Source organism: Pteropus alecto, unplaced genomic scaffold, assembly GCF_000325575.1.
Source record: "Pteropus alecto unplaced genomic scaffold, ASM32557v1 scaffold61, whole genome shotgun sequence".
Classification (NCBI taxonomy): Eukaryota; Metazoa; Chordata; class Mammalia; order Chiroptera; family Pteropodidae; genus Pteropus; species Pteropus alecto.
In genome coordinates this window covers 14599539-14617144 of record NW_006434835.1, presented here as the reverse complement: position 1 = coordinate 14617144, position 17606 = coordinate 14599539, and the positions used below count along the sequence as shown (strand labels likewise).

The window sequence follows — 17606 nt, the reverse complement described above, 5'->3', positions numbered from 1 at the left end:
TGCTGTCATTGGGAGAATTTTCTTAGATGCTTGAGCAAGTTGATGGGTGGGGAGGAGGGTAAGAAGGGAGATTAAAGTTACTAAATAACTGATAAAAATGGGAAGAGGTAGGGTCAGGGGCATAAGGAAGGACTGGCCTTGAATAGAGAAAAATTTTTTGAGACTGGAAGAAAATGGGCAAGATATGGATATACATGAGTTTATAAATTAGAGGAGGAAGAAAGCTGAAGTTGACTATCTGTTGACTTAATCTTTTTCTGTGAAGTAGGAAGCATACAGCCTTTCGTAACACTGAACAAACTTATTGAACACTGTATTACATGGCATAGCATAGTGGTTAAGAGTTCCGACTCTAGTGTCTAATGGCCTGGATCTCATACAAGCTGTGTGAAGTTAGGCAAGGCACTCCGCTTCCTTGAGCCCCAGTACCTTCATAGGTAAAATAGAGATTTACAGGGATGCTATATGGACTAAATGTGTTAATAGATACAAATTCCTTAGAACAATGCCTGGGCACTTGGTGCTAGAACCTAAGCATAAAAACATATTTTTAGACATAGCCCTCAAAGAGTTGCCCTCCAATTACTTTCAATCAAGTCAGCCGGTTGTCTGGTTCCCTTTCTGCCAGGGGGTAATGCCATCCAAGAATCATCAAGCTCCCTGCTATTTCCATTCAAGACAATTAGGAAAATGTTTCCAAATGACACTATATCTTTAAAAAAAATCTTTTTTTAAATTCTGAATTCTGCAGTAAGACATAGTGATAAAGCCAGAGAGAGACACGAGTCTACACAACTGGGAAATAACAGCTCAGGCAAATCCCTAAAGCAGAGATCTGAGCACAAAAGCATAAATTTCTACCCAAGTGGGGAAAGGACAGGCACTCAGCTGAACCTGAGTTCAGCTGAATGCAAGACAGTAGCAGGGAAGTAGCAGGTTTTCTTATCAGCATCAGCCAAGACCACTGTCGTTGAAACTATATCACTGGTTCTCGATGTATGGTTCCTAGATCAGCATCATTTGGGTATCTATTAGAAATACAGTACCAATTCTTGGGCCCTACCTTAGACCTACTGAATTGAAAACTCTGGTGTTATCTAGAAGCAGCCTGGTCCCAGGAGACAGCCAACCTAAAAGGAACAATAAAGGTGTATGATTTAGAAACAACATTATGATAGTGTATGTGGTGCTTACAGGAAGGGGTCAAGATGGAGAACAATGATCTGGTACTAAGTACACTATATCTGGCCCTGCATATGAAATTTACCGAAAAAAAAAAAAATAGAAACATATTCTTCAATATAGCAAAGATTGCGTTGCAAGCCCTAGAATAGGTGATAAATCCTTGACAAGAAGAATCTCCTATGATTTGATGTTTCTTATATGTGAAAAATATTTTATAATGAACAAAGTACTTTCATACGTGCTAATCAATCCTGACAATTTTCTGATGCAGGCAATTTCAAGTTTACAGATTCAGAAAGGCTTTGACTTGCCCAATATCAAAGTCAGTGGCAAGACTGGGATTGAAAAACCAGGTCTTTCATCAGCCCAGTTTTCTCTTAACCTTTCATAGTTACCTATTTGGCTTTCAGCCATCTAGATATTAGAGAGTGGTCTGAAAAAGGGTCATGAGTAGTGCAGCACAGGGAAGCTGTATCCTCCATTTTATATTGGTTAATTGACATTCTGGGCTATGAATCAACCTCCTGTGATTGTGAGTTGCACGACTCAATACTCTAGGGCCCAATTATCACCGGATAAGCTGACAAAATTGAGTTTCTGAACTTGTAAAGCTGAGGATCAGTGCCCAGGTCATTGCTTCTCATGCGGCTGGCAGAACGCAGAGGGCTCCCCTGGAAGGGCATGTTAAAATTAGATCTTGTTGTTTAATCAACATTCTGAGGTGCCATCCTATGGGTGAGCACTGTGCTGCCTGGTTGAGAGTCTTGGCCACAGTGAACCACTGTCACTGATGGGAAGGTGTCAGTGGTGAAAAATGGCTGACAACCACTGCCTCGGTTACCATTGCCTCACAAATTTTAGCTATCCTCTGAGGTCAAGTTTAGCACAGAAGAGGGGGCTAATCCAAGCAGGGGCACCAGTGAAGGCTTCTTGGAAAGGGCATCTAAATTGAAGCCTTGAAGGCTGAACAGGGAGAAAGGAGCATTACAGGCTGAGGAAAGAAAATGAATGTGGACATGGAAGAACATAATAAAATTCAAGAATAAAGACCATTTGTTTAGAGAGGGAGTAGAGGATTATGACACTTAAAAGGTAGACTGATTTCAGATCAACCATAGGCAGGTAGTAGTCACTAACAGATTCTGAGGTTGTTCGGAAAGATTTCTCTGATGACTGTGTGAAGGATGAATATAAGAGGCATGAAGGTAGTTATTGTAATTATCCAAAGAAAGCTAATTAAGTTCTGAATTTGGTCTGTGATTAATAGGGTTAGAAAAGAGAAAATAGCTATGAGGCACTACAAAAGATAACTTTGCAATTTGGTGAGATGAATAGCAGGGAGTTATTGAAAATGACCACCAACAGAATGATGCAATGAATTCAGATAAGGGACACAGAGCTTATTCGTGGGGAGGTGAGTTATTTGGTTTGGGACTTCAGTTAGAGGTGCGGTGATCCATCCATGTGGTGATGTTCACCAGCTGGAAATTCAGGACTGGATTTTGAGAGACCTGGCTAGGTGAGTGGACTTAAGACACATATAAATGTCAGTGGTACTGAGTTCAAGGGAAAATATGAAAGTACAGGGAGAGGACAGGGACTCTCCTGAGAACTATTATCCTCATGCAAACTTAAAATACGAAAAAAAGTCAGTACTTAAACTCAAAGTTAATCCCAGTTTACTTTCAAAATGGAAACCCTGAAAAACTCCTAAGGAACTTGAGCTCCAGAGAACAATTTTAACTCAGCAGGGTTCCCAGTCTTTGTGTGTTGTCTAATGGTGCCTTTACCTCTAATGGTTGTAGTATGCAGTGGAAACTATGGCAGGTTTCATCCCAAAGCCGTGATTGACTCGTAGGTCCAGCACTTCCTAGCCACCCGACCAAAAATCTCAGTTTCACCATATGTGAAATAAGGCTAGGACCTAATTGCTTCATAGAATTTTGAAGATCAAATGACATACTGTATGTGAAAGTGCTCTACAAACTAAGAAATTATTGGCACAAGAGCATTAGCCTGGCAGAGTAGAATGAAAAGTATGTACTTAACTGATGTAGAATCTCCATTATTAGGAAGGAAGCAGCTTCAGGCAAGTATTTCTGTACTTCCCACATTGCCTAGCACAGTGTCTGTACTGCAACAAGTCAGTGAAAATGGAATAAACACCAAAACCTTGGTCTAAAGTTTTGTTTTATTCTGTACCTTAGGACCTCTGGGTATCTGAGTGGGAGGAAAACCTAATGGACTAGAAATCATTCCTTTTAACATTTAATTCTATATTTTTCTCAAGCAAATGCTTCTGCTGGTTTCATAATCAAAGTTCTGGGACAAGCACAAATGATTAGACCGGAGCCAAAGTCCATTGTAGGTGACAGACTCTGTCTGCAGAAGGATCTAAAGCCAGAGAAAAGTGAATGTTTCTATGATCTTATCCAAGAAAACAATTTCCGGCCTCACAAAAAGGTTCCTCTGTCAGTCATTTTATACTTGTCCCACATAGCCCACATTTTCCAAAATTCTTTTAAGGGTTAGCACTGCAGCTTCATGGAGCCTTTTTTTTGACTTCCTATTTAGATATGCAGAGACAGATTACCTCTCCCAAAATTGTAGTGCGACACCCTGCTGACCTTATACCAATTCTCACCCCAATTTGGGTCTCCAAAGTTAGGCTTTGCCTCCACAGAAGGGGCCAGGTCCTCTCTTCTCAGCCCTTGAGTTCTCATCCTTCTTTCCAAAGCCTGTTCTTAAAAGTTATTTCATATTCCAAGGGAGGATCTCAAAGCCTAGTTCATGTTCCTCCTGGAGCCAAAGGTGATTTAAATTACTTTTTAGTCTACCAGCTGACATAATTCTAATAAAATGTTTAAGAGAACTCATGAACACTGGTTAGCAATTTAAAAAACCAATTCTCTGGGACTCCTTCCTGTTTCCAGGCCTTCGCACGCACTGTTCCTCAGATATCTCTTCACTGGCTACTTCATTATTCTGCAAACCTCATCACAGATGTCATTTCTTCCTCAAGGAAATCTTCCTCGACTCTTCAGACAAGGCCTCACTCACAAAGCAGACTCTCTTTTACATCATGTAATCACTGTTAAGTCCCCATGTGAATATAGGCTGTGGATGGGTAGGGTCCACTTCTGTCCGGATCCTCCCATATCTCTACCACCTTAGACAAAGACAGTAACGTGTTAAACAAGTGAAGGAGGCCAGAGCTTTGTGTTTCTTTAATCTTGTTAAGAGCTCTTGTGGCAATAAAAAGAAAAAATATAAAGAAAATTAATTTAGTGCTGGCAGAAAAGGTTCTGGACGGAGAGATGCTTCCTTTGGCATTTTTGCCAATAAAAAGAATTTATGCACTTAATTAAATCACCAAGATCTTTTTCAGAGGTATAAGAATGGTCAAGATCAAGCTTGCTCTGAATTACTCATTTTATTCAGGTGGAGCTGCTCTTCTGGGAAGATCAGATAATGTCAACAAGGAAATCTGCACAACTTCCTTTATAAGCAGACAATCGTCCTTTCTTTTCCTTTGATTGTCAGGACCTAGGAGAGTTTCCAGGGAGAGAATCTATCTTAGGCAAAACCATAAATAAGATGAAGTGTCTCTGTATCGACCTCATTTTTTGCTCAACTGTCTCTATTCGTTTTTCTAATGGCCTTCTCCAACTACCTGAGGATTTACATCAATGTTCGGCCTCATCTAAGAGAAGTACGATTTTTACCTTATCCCAGTTTTGAGAAAAAGGGTTTTGTCCCCATGAATATGACTTCAGACAACAGCTACCAAACCTGTGAGTACGTCTGTGTAGGAACGTGTGTGGGATATACACGCCCCTGCCCTCTGGCATCACACTTGCTCACCCTCCTTCCCCTGGCCCTGCTTAACCAAGTGTTAGTGGATTTAAGCTGCCTTAAAAACACACAAATAAGAAACAGCCTAATTTTTATAAAATGCATTATCAGATTGAAGGAAGCTCCTCAAGAATCAACATCTGCATAACCCATATAACAATAATAAGTGTTGGTATATAAAAACCAATCACTGAGAGAGATACGGTATTTCGTGGCTCTGAAGTGCTGCCTGGACCAGACCTTCTGAGTCAAGAGACAGCAGGACCAGAGTGTTTTATCATCAGGCAACTGGTGAAGGTCAGAATTTCCTCAAGGCCCACTATCCTGACTTCGCTTTGACGGGGCTGGCTCATATTAGGGTGACTTCGAGGATCTTTGGCTTCAGCGATCCTTTCTTTTATTATCCTTTAATTACACATTAGTCATCTGGGCCTTTGGCAATTCCTGCAGGATGTAGGTTTCATTTCTTCCCTGTAAATGAAGAGGCGACCCATGCGGTTGTTAAACAAATTCTATTCAGTAGCTGGAAAAGTGAATTTCCTGTAGAATAACAGGAATTACATAGAAGCAAGCAATTTTATTTTCCTCAAATGTAGCAATAATTTTAATCTGTACATACATAAAACAAACAGTGCAATTATAAAACCTTGAAGGTGACATGCATACTTTAAGGTGCAGCCGGGATGGGGAAGGATGTTAGCATCTCCCGTTTTCCTTACCACTTTTTTTTTCTAGTTCCTTATGCAAAAGCACTGAGTCAGAAAACTTCATCTGGAATGCTGAAGTTAAAGGTGAACTTCCTGAAGCCTGCACATCTAAATATCACAAACAGAACAGAAACGATCTCCTAGAGCAGTCTGCTAGGAACTAGAGTAACGTGGCTGGGCTTTCGAGCTGGGAATGAACGAAATCAGGGGCGCGTTTTCTGAAAAACTGAGAGAGATAATGTTTGTAACTGAGTGTCCTATTTCTCTTTCATTGTTGCTACCCACGTGAGCCCTTCCACCCATCTTGTGATTCAGTATACCTTCCGAATAGATGCTGTTCAATGGAGTTATTTGTAACTAGGGGTGGTGAGATGCAGAGAGGAGGACCTGGGAAAATGGCTTCTTCCTCGATGTCTGAGTCCAAGCTTCTCTTCCACTGTTAGTTCTTATGGCCTTTTCTCTGCCATGGAAGCAGAGGTATCTGGTGCACAAAGTCAGGTGTTGTCATCATTCACAGGCCGAGGAGTGCAGGTAAAGGCGAGTGATAGGGGTCTACCTTTGCTTCTTCCACAACACCTTTCTCAAGCTTTCCTGGCCTTGCGGCGGATTCTAGAACTAGAAAGTCAGTTCTCTGGGTCCTAGACTCAGAGGCCAGGATGAGACAAGATGTGGCAGAGTGACAAGACACAGTAAGGGAAAATATGGTACCAAAGCAGGATAGAGAAATTTATATTTGCACTGATGAAAATTCAAATTCCCGAAGTCAATCTAAAAACAAAAACAAAACAAAAAACACTTCCTTTGAGTGCTACTTTTTCTCTGCACGAGTAGCCTGTGCACTTCTGATAACTCCTTGCACTGCGCTCAAGGTGGATGGTCCCAGGGGCACTCTAGGGCAGTGTGCTCTAGCTCATCTGGAACAGGTCTTTTTGGCAGTTGGCATTTTGATTTGAACCCCAAAGTAAATCCATACGTGGTGTCACAGTTATCAAAATAATGAAATATTACTAGCCAAATGTAACTGCAATTCAATCACTGTTATATTTCACACACAAATATAGAAAAATCAAGAGTATGATAATAAAGCCATAAAATTAAACAGAAGGAAATAAATTTCTACAAGAAATCAAATGTATTTACAGTGAGATTTGAAGGGAAAAATAAGCTACTTGGATCATAAATTTAATTTTATTTTAAATAACTTTAGCTACCTCAGCTGTTAATACAATAAAAGCAGAAAGAACAGGCTGCCTTTTTTCCAGATTTAATCAGAAAATTGTATCTACAGTAATCGACAGAACTCACTTCTTGTCCTTTACCCATCTCATCAAAAATTATTGCATTTTCCCCAAACTGTATTTTTTGGATTCCTCTGTGAATACACTCATTTCATCCTCGTTCCTGGAGGCATCTTGGTTTAAATCCATCTTTATAAAAAGGAGAAGGGGTACATATGTGGAGGCAAAATATTCTCTTGAAGCCAACAGAGTTGCTAGAAGAAGCTGATTGTACACACAAGCTGCCTGGGGTCGGGAAGGGCTGTTGGTTTAGAGACGTGTGACAGCCTGTGGTGGACAGGCACAGGCGAAGCCCGCTGGCCCATCTTCCTTGGCGGGTCAGGAGTGAGCCAGCGGAGGTGGAGCTTCATCTTGCCCTTGGAACTTGTTGTTTTGGTTCTCCTCCAAAGGCCTTCATCCAGATAAGAAGCCAATGACTAATTACAAAAATAAGAATAATTAAATTTGGCTCAAGAAATAGATTGTCCAAATGTTCTGCCTTGTTATTTTTCAATATCCAAGGCCTTTACAAAGAAAGAAACAAAAACATCTCTCAATCTCCCAACAAAAGTGAACTCCTTTTTTTTTTGCTCCAAATGCTACGACCTGAAGAATGGCTGCAGATTGAGATATCAAAAATCTCAGAAAAATATATAATATATTTGTATATCTCTGTATGTCTATATTTAAATTTCACATTCCTTTAAAAGTGGTTATTCAGTCAGTAGCTGCTGAAGGAGGCTCTTCTGCTGGGCCTGGGGGGTCTGTGGTCCTGCCGTGGGTTTTTGAGTTCCCAGTGGACCAGGCTGGTTCAGGTAAGGGTCCCCGCCTACCAGATTCACTGTACACTGGACGTCAGCAAACACCTGAACCTGTTGCACCTGCTGGAACACAAATAAAAGATGTGTTTAGACAGAAGGGTCTGCCCCCCCGGCTTATGAGTGGGTACTACTGGAAGTGGAAACTCACTAGAGCATTCCTCTAGTCTGTAGTCACCACAGAGAAGAACTCTTCTGTCTTCTTGTCCTACAAAAAGAAAATTGCTGCACTCATTTTGCTCAGGGTTCTGGAAAGTTCACACTTTAAAAATAAAATAAAAATTGGAATGGTCAAGCCTCCTACAGGGTTGCCATCAGTACTGAAAGTGAACATTGATGCTAATATCACCAAGATTGTGAAAAGCCCCGTTTCAGAGTCTGAGTGTCCAGTGGTGGGTTTGAAAAAATACATGTTGTTTGGAAAACTGGTTTAAAAGCATTCTAGGGATTACTTTAGTAGGATAGAAAAATTTTATGATGTAAGAAAATTAAGGGCTTTAACCCAGTATTAGCAAAATAAAACCACCACAACTCAGCAACGGGGCACCAGCACTACTAAGTTAATGTCTGGGTTTGTGCGGTGTCTAAACGCACCGCTACGTAGCTTCTTCACATGTTGCCTTTAAAATTACAGCAAAATAGTAGCAGAACAATTTTATATTTAACTTCTTTTTCCTGAGAGACAATCCATTTTAAACACGAGCTAAAAATAACAGTAAACTACCAGCTGAGAACAGTGTGAATTTTCCCTTTAACGCTCAGTAATAATACAAATATTCCTTAAAAATGTCTACAGTTGCAGTGTTCTAGCATTTTTCTATTGGGAAAACAAAACCAGAAGTTAGTCTTTACCAATTGGTCGTATTAAAACGTAATTTGTAGAACTGAGGAAGGCCAATATCACACTGTGAATGTTCCAGACCAAGAATGGAGATGCCTGCTCAGGCATCCAAGTGCATCTAATTAAGTGTCCCAAGCTTTTGGCAAACTTGTGTTTTGTGTTTAATAGGTTCATGAAGTATTTTAGATTAGTGATGCATTTTTTGGGGCCATTTATCACTAATTCCTGCCAATTACACTGAGCTTTTCTGAAAAATTTCCTATTCTAATAAAATTTGGTTTCCATCAACCTTCATTGGCCTAATATCAAAGGTCCCAACCATCCAGTTATTATGTCAGTCTAGCCCCTGGGTCCTCTCGATCATCTACACCTCCAGCCTACTCTCTCTTAGCTCAGGCAGACATCCCCTGAGTTGAGCTTTTGAAGTGCCCGGTGCATTCAATCTCCAGCTGGATTAGCATCGTTTCTCTCCTCATCCTCCTCTTTTCCCGTTTCCCAAATTTTGCTTCTTGCCTCCATATGCTCCCATTTTGTTTTCTTCTTCTTTGGGGCTCTTTCTCGTGTACCTAAAATACACCAACTCTCTGAATTTATTCTCTAGCTGCCTCTCTGGCCTCCCCACGCCTTCATTCTCTATAACTCCTCATGCCTACATTTCCTTCTAGAGCTCCCCCCGCCCCATCGCTAAACCCTGGTTTTTCTCTATCCCGAGGTCAGCAATCTCTTTACTAGCCCTCTTCCTGCTTCTCTATTCTGTGTTCTTTCCCCGTTCTCTCCTCCGTCTTGCCTCCTCCCCATCCTAGCTCTCCAAACAGAGCCAGCCCCCAATCCTCCCCTAGTCCTCCTCTCCTTGTTCTTTTCCTTCTTTTCTGTACATTTGTCTCTGTATTTCTATCTAACTCATTCCCCAGTTTCTGCTTGGCAATGCAAAAACTAAAACAATGGAGCAAATAGAGATTTCATGATGGGCTATAACAGAAGGAAGATTCTGCCATTGAAACTTAAAAATGAGGCACAAACTATAGTGCTTTTAGGCATGATTGATTTTTTTTAATTGACATAAAACTTCCTGTTTATGTTTCAACATATGAAATATTGGGACAGGGCATAAGATGTCTCTGCCTCCAAACACTTAAAAACATTATTAATAAAGGCATGGAAAGAAAAAAAAAAAAGAGAGAGAAAATCTGCTTCTTTAAAAAAAAAAAAAGCTTTTCTTAAAGATAGTCAGTCTCTGCTGAAAATTTTTTTTTAAATGAAAGGATTAAGCCAAACTCTAAAACACAGACATTTCAGCCATTTCGAACTTTAAAAACGAGGTGCCTTAGACTAGACCTCAAAGGACTTCCGATATTGTCACACCTTCACAAACAGGCAAAGCGAGATGCAAATGAAGCTTCAGATTTGCCAGGTGAGAAGACTGGTGTGAGAGCAGAGTCCCAATCTCTTAAGATTTTCCAGCACAGCTTTCACTTCAAGTCAAAGAGTAGCCCAGGGCTCAGGAACTTGAAAACCTGGCTGGTTTGTTTTAACAAATTTGTGGAGCTGCCTAGTATATGTCCTGGTAGGTGTGAGATTTCCAAAAACTTCTAAGTGAACGAAGACGTCATTTTCCTCATCACAAAATCCCCTCACTTTAGCCTCACAGGACCCAGATCTTATTTCCTAATGCTCAGACTGTGGACACAGCCTCCTAACTGATCTTTCTCCCCTGAGCCCGCTGCCCAGTGCTCCTTTCCCCTCTGTCCCCTCAAGATGTAGCCTAAGCTGGCACTTTGATCACTGTTCCCCTTCAGGATGACGCTTCACCTGCAGGACTGAATCCAAATCACTTGGTTTAGCATTCAGGGCCCTGGAAAGTTTGCCCCAACCTACTTTACCAATTGTAATTCCTATGCCAAACCCTTTACTTTCAGTGAATCTGGTTTCCCAGAACTGTGCTAAGACATTGTTTCCCTGTCTCTGTGCCCTCCCACTTCCAATCCCCTAGACTTCCAAGGTCAACCTCCAACAACCGTACCTTTCTCCTCCACTTGGCCTTGCTAACTACCCTTCGAAGCCCAATTCAGTCCCGTCTCCTGTGTAAATACTCTTCTAACCATCTCAGCAATTTTTCCTTTCTTTTCCTGCTTATGGCTCTCTGAGTTTGCCTTCTTTGGTTATGTGACAATTTACGTGCATATGTCTGTGTGTTTTATCTTTCAACAAGCCCAACGTATAGCAGGAGGAGCACACGTGCACTTTGGTGTTGGAAAGATCTGAGTTTGAACCTCAGCACTGCCACTTTCTAGCTTTGTGAATCGTGCATATAGTTAAATCTCCTCAGGTTCTGTTTCTTTATCTGTGAAAAAAAGGAATACTGCCTTCTTCATAGCGTTATCGTGAGGCTTACATGAGATAAGGCATAGCAGCCAGCATGGTGCCTGGCAAATTATAAGCATTTCACAAATTAAATTTCATTTTCACACTTCTTCGTACAGTTCATCTACAGGGCGAACATGTCTTATGTTTCTTGGTATCGCCACCTTAGCATAATGCCTATATTTGAAAAATATTTAAAACGATATTTATTAAGAGACTAAAGACTAAACAAAGTTACTGAAGTGAATTAAAACCTCCAAATTTTCTAAATTTAGGTTAATATAGGAAAATGGTCACCTATTGTTTTGAAATAAACATCTAAAAGGAGGTAAACAGCAGACATTTTGTTTTATTTGAATTTACTGAGATCTTTTGAGGTATTCTGGTTACACATGAGTTTTAGCATTATGTTTATTTACAAAATAATAATTAGTAGCCACCATCTGTGACCCTTTATCCCATCTAAACACTGGATTAAACCTTCTGAAAGCTTATCTCATTTAACCCTCTCAACGATCCTATAAGCAGGTATCTTGTTAGTTCTGTTGGTTATATGGCAGCTTGGAAAAGTTCCCTAACATTCCCAAGATGACATAGCTAAGAAGAGTAGAGCCAGGACTCTCACCCAGGTCTGACTCCCAATGTCAGGCTCTTAACCACGATGCTAACAAAGCTTCCTGTATCTCTAGAACGCATGGCACAGCTCTGGGCTTAGGGTGTTCTTACTGACCTGGGTTCCATCTGCTTCTGTTTTGAGAAGGTCAGTGGATGAGAGCTGGTTGCAGTACAGGCCTGTGTGTCTCAGTGCTGAATCATTTATCTATTAGAGATAAGCACAAGACCAAATTACAAGCTAGTTGTTTAAGATGAAGATCAAATTCTTCAATGAAAAACAATCTCACTGACGGAAAAATAATAGAAGGACAGCAGAAATAAAAAAGCTTAGTGACTTATTGTGTTGTCGGAAGTCAGGACAGTGGTTCCCCTTGTAGAGGTGGAGAGTGATGTGTAAGGGAGTGTGAGGAGAGCTTTCGGGGGTGCTCGTAACATTCTGTTTCTTGATCTGGGCGGTAGATATAAGGGTGTGTTCAGTTTGTGAAAATTCATCTAGTTCTGTATACTTTTCTGTATATTCTTATATATAAATACTTCAATAAAAGGTTAATTAGCACATACAAATATTAATTAGCAAAGCACTACCACTCCAGGCAAGATTCAATAACAGGGATCAGATATATCCTCTGCCTGACTCAACTAAAAATTTGGACAAAATATATGAAACAAAGGCACTCAAGATACTGGACAAAGGCAATGAAAGAGAGTTATCCCTAAGAGTTGGGAAACAATTGAGGTGAGTCCTATGATTACCCTAGCCTACTGCCTAGAGAGAACTTCCAGGCTGTCGTGTGGGGACAGGGAACCTAGGCAAAGCCTGGCAGGCTTCCTGAGTTGAGAAGATGCAGCTGGAAGTCTGAGATGGCCAAGGCAGCTGGAATTCACTGGGCAGAATATTGGATGACAGTGAACTACACAGAGAGAAAGCTCTGAAGATCTGCAGATCCCCTTGAGTCTACAGTTTAGTACTGATCAGCTACTGAAACTACCCATAACAGAGGACAGATTCACCTGAAAAGACTTACATGGAATAATTCCCAAAGATCACACAGAACTGGGAATATGTCCTGACCCCACCAACGAGAGTAGAAAACATGTACTATCAAGTAGCGTACTACAAAGGTTTTGCCTCAGTAGTAGGGTAAAATTAGCCCTATACTAAATACTGCTCTGGTCCCACTAAACAAAAAAAGCAAGACCTGAAGCAATAAAACTGTTTTTAGGTAACTTAATGATTTCCCAAAACAAAGCTCAATAATATTTACGGGAATATTAACAAGGTAAAATCACATGTCTGGCAACCAGTAAAAAATTACCGGACATGCAAAGTAGCAGAAAAATATGACCCATAATGAAAAGAAAAGTCAATCAATTGAAACCAGCTCCAAAATGAGGTAGACGATAGAACTGATAGGTTAAGAATATTAAGACAGTTATCATAATAACAGTATTCCATATTTTCAAGAAGATAGAGGAAAAACTGAACATGTTAGAGATATGGACAATATAAAAAAGGTCCAAACTGAACTTCTAGAGATGAAAATAGCAATGTCTGAGATGAATAATATACTGGATAAAAATAACAGGTTAAACACGGCAAAACAAATGATCAGTGAATCTGAAACTATAGCAATAGAAACTATTCAAAATGAAACATGCAGAGAAAAAATGGTTGACCTCGCACCCCCCCAAAAAACCTCACAAACCCAGAGAACCCACAGAGGAGGGGGGTGGTGACAGAAAAAATAATGGCCAATATTTTTCCAATCTGATGGAAATTATACATCCACGAGTCAAGAAGCTCACTGAAGCCCAAGCAGAAGAACCATGAGGAAAATCCCACTAAGGCATATCATAATCAAACTGCATAAAACCAGTGATAGTGATAGAGAATAATCTTAAAAGTAGCCAGAGAGGGAAAAAAATCAATCATGTACAGAGGAACAAAGATTAATGACAGCAGATACCTCATCAGAAATACTGCAGTGGAGTAACGTCTTCAAAGGACTGAAAGCTAAAACTGTCAATCTAGAATTCAAGGAAAAGAACTTTCAAGGATAAATGTGAAATAAAAACTTTTTTGCACCTACAAAAGCTTAAAGAATTCATCACCTGCAGACCTACACTATAAAAACTGTTAAATGAAGATCTGCAGGAAGAAGGAAAATGATATAGAAATTTGGATCTATAGAAAAGAATGAAGAGCACTGGAAATAACTACATGGGTAAATATAAAAGACTTCTTATTTAAATTTTTAGAAAATATAATTGACTGTGTAAACCAAAAGTACTAACAATGTATTGTGGGGTATGTAGACGTAATATATGCGACAACAATAGCCCAGGAGGGGAGAAATGGAAATAAACTGCTGTGAAGTTCTTAGATATGAGGTTATGTAAAACCACTTGAAGGCAGACGATGATAAGGTGAAGATGTATACTATAAACTCCAAAACAACCACTAAAAATAACAAAACAGAGTTATATACAGCTAGTGAGCCAACAAAGGAGATAGAATGAATTTAAATATTCAATCAAACCGAAAAAAAAAAAAGGGCAAAAGATGGGGCGAACATTTTTTTTAAGTGAGAAATTTAAATCAACCATATCAATAATCACATTAACTGTAAATGGGCTGACTACTCTAGTTAAAAGGCAGAGAATGTCAAATTGAATAAAAAGACCTACAAGAAATACACTTTAAATGTAATATTCTTTTACTTAATTTATTATATTTCTTATTATTTTTTCAATCTATTGAATATAGTGAATAATTATAATAACTGAATAAGAACAAGATAACAAAAGGACAAGAAATAACCCTATTTAGCTCTTTCCTTTTGCTATAAGATATGGATCACTAAGTTGTTTGTTTTCCCCTAATCTCTTTAGGCTTACTAAATAATACCTAGAGAATAGGGATTAAAAAATATTAATATTAGAAAAGAATTCTATAGAAAAAACAATCAGTATTTACATGTTTTTAAGACTTGCTGTAAGTTACGACCACATGGTCATAGCCTGGTCACCATAGCGTACTTTGTGGTTGCTGATAATGAGAACAGTAACTGCAAGGAGTTACCCAATGATCTTAAATATCACTTGAATTTAGTCATTCTATCCTTAGAAATCTTTGGGAGACTCCAGAAATAACTCTAAACATTTAGATGGCCTGCAACACCCCTAAAAAAGCCTATCACAAAATTCTACTCTAAATATAATATGAATATCCCTTTAGCAGTCATTAGGCTTTTCAACTCTACTCCTGCCAGAGTCTGTGATAACCAGTCTTGAATGTTCTTTTCTATTCTCTTTCCTTAGGCAAGTTTTCCAGGAAGCCTTTCCGAATTGGGCCCCTTTAAATCCTCCGTAGTCAATTGTGTATATCCGTCACCTGACATAACTATGTATGGTCCTATGGAGGTCCATCTTTACACAGCTGTTTTGTCCTATTATTCAACTGATCCTTTGTTCATGCTGTATCTCTCCAGATGGCTAATATTATCTCCTACAGAGCTATCTTTGTACATAGTAAATACCGAATTAATGTTGAATTGAAAGGGAGAAATGAAGAAAGTGTGTTCAGAATATAAAGGAGTAAGTTCCAAGCCAATGTATTATATGTATCATTTTATAATAAATCTGAAACACTAAAATCTCATGAGACTAAAATCTCGTAAGGTCTGTCAAAATTTCCACTATCTTAAGGGATAGTAATTATCAAAAGATAGTGGGAAAGAATAAAGAAGTGTGGTTATTTCTGATGAGTAACTGTGAAGACACCTGATTTTCCCTGGAATAATACACTGTGGTGCGGTGTGGTGTGGCAAGTGTGTAGTGAGTGTGCCAGCTGTGCCACTCACCTGCTCGGGGCACACAGTGTTCATTCCTGGCATCTGCAAAGAGCTCATCTGCATCTGGCCCATCATTGGGTTCATGTTCTGAACATTTGTGTTTCCACCTGCCATGGACACGGTGATGCTCATATTGTTGTACACTCCTGGCTGCGCAGGCGCGGGCTGGTTCTGGACAGCTTGACCGAATACACTGTTAACTCAAAAATAATCTCGATTACATCCACTGGCCATGAACATGGGGGTAATGCAACTGGATTCTGTTTCTTAATTATTAGATAGAATTCTCAAAAAAATATTTTACGTGCTGAAGTTAAATATAAGTCTTTATCTTATTACAATACATAAGGATTAAGTATAATTTAGATGTAGTTTGAACTCTGCCTAAGAGCTCATTTTAAGTTACAATTATCTGGCCTAGTATCAGAGTTGTTAAACTCTAATTATCTGAATAATTAAGAAAGGAAGTTTTCCATATAAGTAAATCTTCCAGAGAACTGAAGTTTACCCATTTAACCATCAAAATCATTCTAAAATGTATTACATACATTATTTTATCTTCTTAAACAGAGAATATCCTATTTAAGGGAAGTGCTTGGCATATATATTAATCCTTAACCTTAATAAATGTTCACTGAATGAATAACAAAAGAATGAGTAACATTCTTATATTGTAATTGCTTGCATATCTTCTCGGACTTAACAATTGAGGAGAATGTTGTTTAACTTATTCTTTATCTCTAGTAATAAGTGACATGTAGCTGGTACTCAGTAAATATCTGATGAAGGAATGAATTATGGACATGGGTTATTACTCATGCTGTCGACTGATGAAGTTTTGATTGTTTTTTTCATTTATATATTTTCCTATATCTACACCAATGTTTTTTGAAGTATAGTCCAGAGACTATCTGTAAGAGAATTCCCTGGGACTTGTTGAAAATTCAGCTCTCAGACCTTACTCCAGGGATTGTAAATCATATTTTCTGCGGGTGGGTATGGAAAGTTGCATTTCTAACTACTTATGCACATTAAAATTTGACAGCCTTTATTCAATGTCCTATAGCTTGCTATTACTTCTGAAGGTTTCAGTTTCTGGCTGCTTTCAATATGCTATAACCTAAGAGGAAAACAGATATTTTTATTTGGCAATTTAATGTTTTTTAAGACTTCAAAGGTCTTCTCAGGTCTGATGATAACTTCATATCTTTTCTAAGAAGCAAAATGCAAAGGCAATTATGGTTTTTAAGAGGATTTGTTTTACTGACTTCCTTCTTCATGGCCAAGTTCTGGACTGTTGTTATACCAAAGATTTTAAATGGTAAACCAGTTTCTATTAGGAGATAGAATAGTATGTAATAAACTCTAAGTAAATACAACTTGAAATTTTATATGTGAACCTCCAAAATTCTATGTGATACAGAGACACACGTCTGAAGGAAAATGTAAAAATTGTGTCTTTTGTAAGTTCTACAAAACACCAAATGTTTATGATTACCTATCAATTGTTAAACAATAAGCTGCTGGTAAAAGGCTACCTATTTTAATGTTAATTATGGAGAATTAGATTTCAAAAGTTTTTTACCCCGTCCATGTCTTATTCATTCTTTGCTAGTTCCTGGAGGGTAGGCAGTGTGTGCCGACACTTACCGCTTCTGGTAGATTAAGGTAACCATTCTGACATTAACAGGCTGAAAAATAGCCTATTCATCATGTTGGAAGAAAACTAGCAAATTTTCCCCAAGTAATTATAAAATACAAATGCTCCGAGAAAATTATATGCCTAGAAAATGGCCAATAATGCATCTGTGGACCATTAATGTCTGCACAGTGTGTATGCTTGTGAAGCAGTGTCCCCATGACTAAAGGCGAGAAAAAAACCTATTAGTCTACTGCCCATTTTCTAATGAGAACATTTTTGCCTTGGACAATACTCATTTGTCAACTGATACATAAATCACCACTGTGGAGGCTCAGGGCTTATGTAAGTTAATGCATGCAGAAGCTGCAAGGACTGTGATGATGTCATACTTAGTGAAAAAAGCTTAGAGTTTAATTTCTTGTCAAATTTTTATTTGGGACTATATATTAGC

General features: G+C 38.9%; 1 protein-coding gene across 8 annotated transcripts in view; it reads right to left on the bottom strand.

Annotated features, from left to right (window-relative positions):
• Positions 1-5533: 5533 nt before the first annotated feature.
• Positions 5534-17606, bottom strand: part of NCOA1 (nuclear receptor coactivator 1) — a 148590-nt gene continuing 136517 nt past the window's right edge. For 4 of the 8 annotated variants that reach the window (XM_015588218.2, XM_015588219.2, XM_006910276.3 and 1 more), the window contains 3 exons: positions 15523-15706; positions 11775-11864; positions 7604-7908 (listed from right to left, as the gene is read on the bottom strand). In XM_015588218.2, the coding sequence (XP_015443704.1) occupies positions 7738-7908; positions 11775-11864; positions 15523-15706 (445 nt within the window). In that variant the 3' untranslated portion in view covers positions 7604-7737. Of the gene's footprint in view, positions 7909-7993; positions 8051-11774; positions 11865-15522; positions 15707-17606 lie in introns of all 8 variants that reach the window. The other 4 variants (XM_025045738.1, XM_015588223.2, XM_025045736.1 and 1 more) reach the window with 4 other exon arrangements.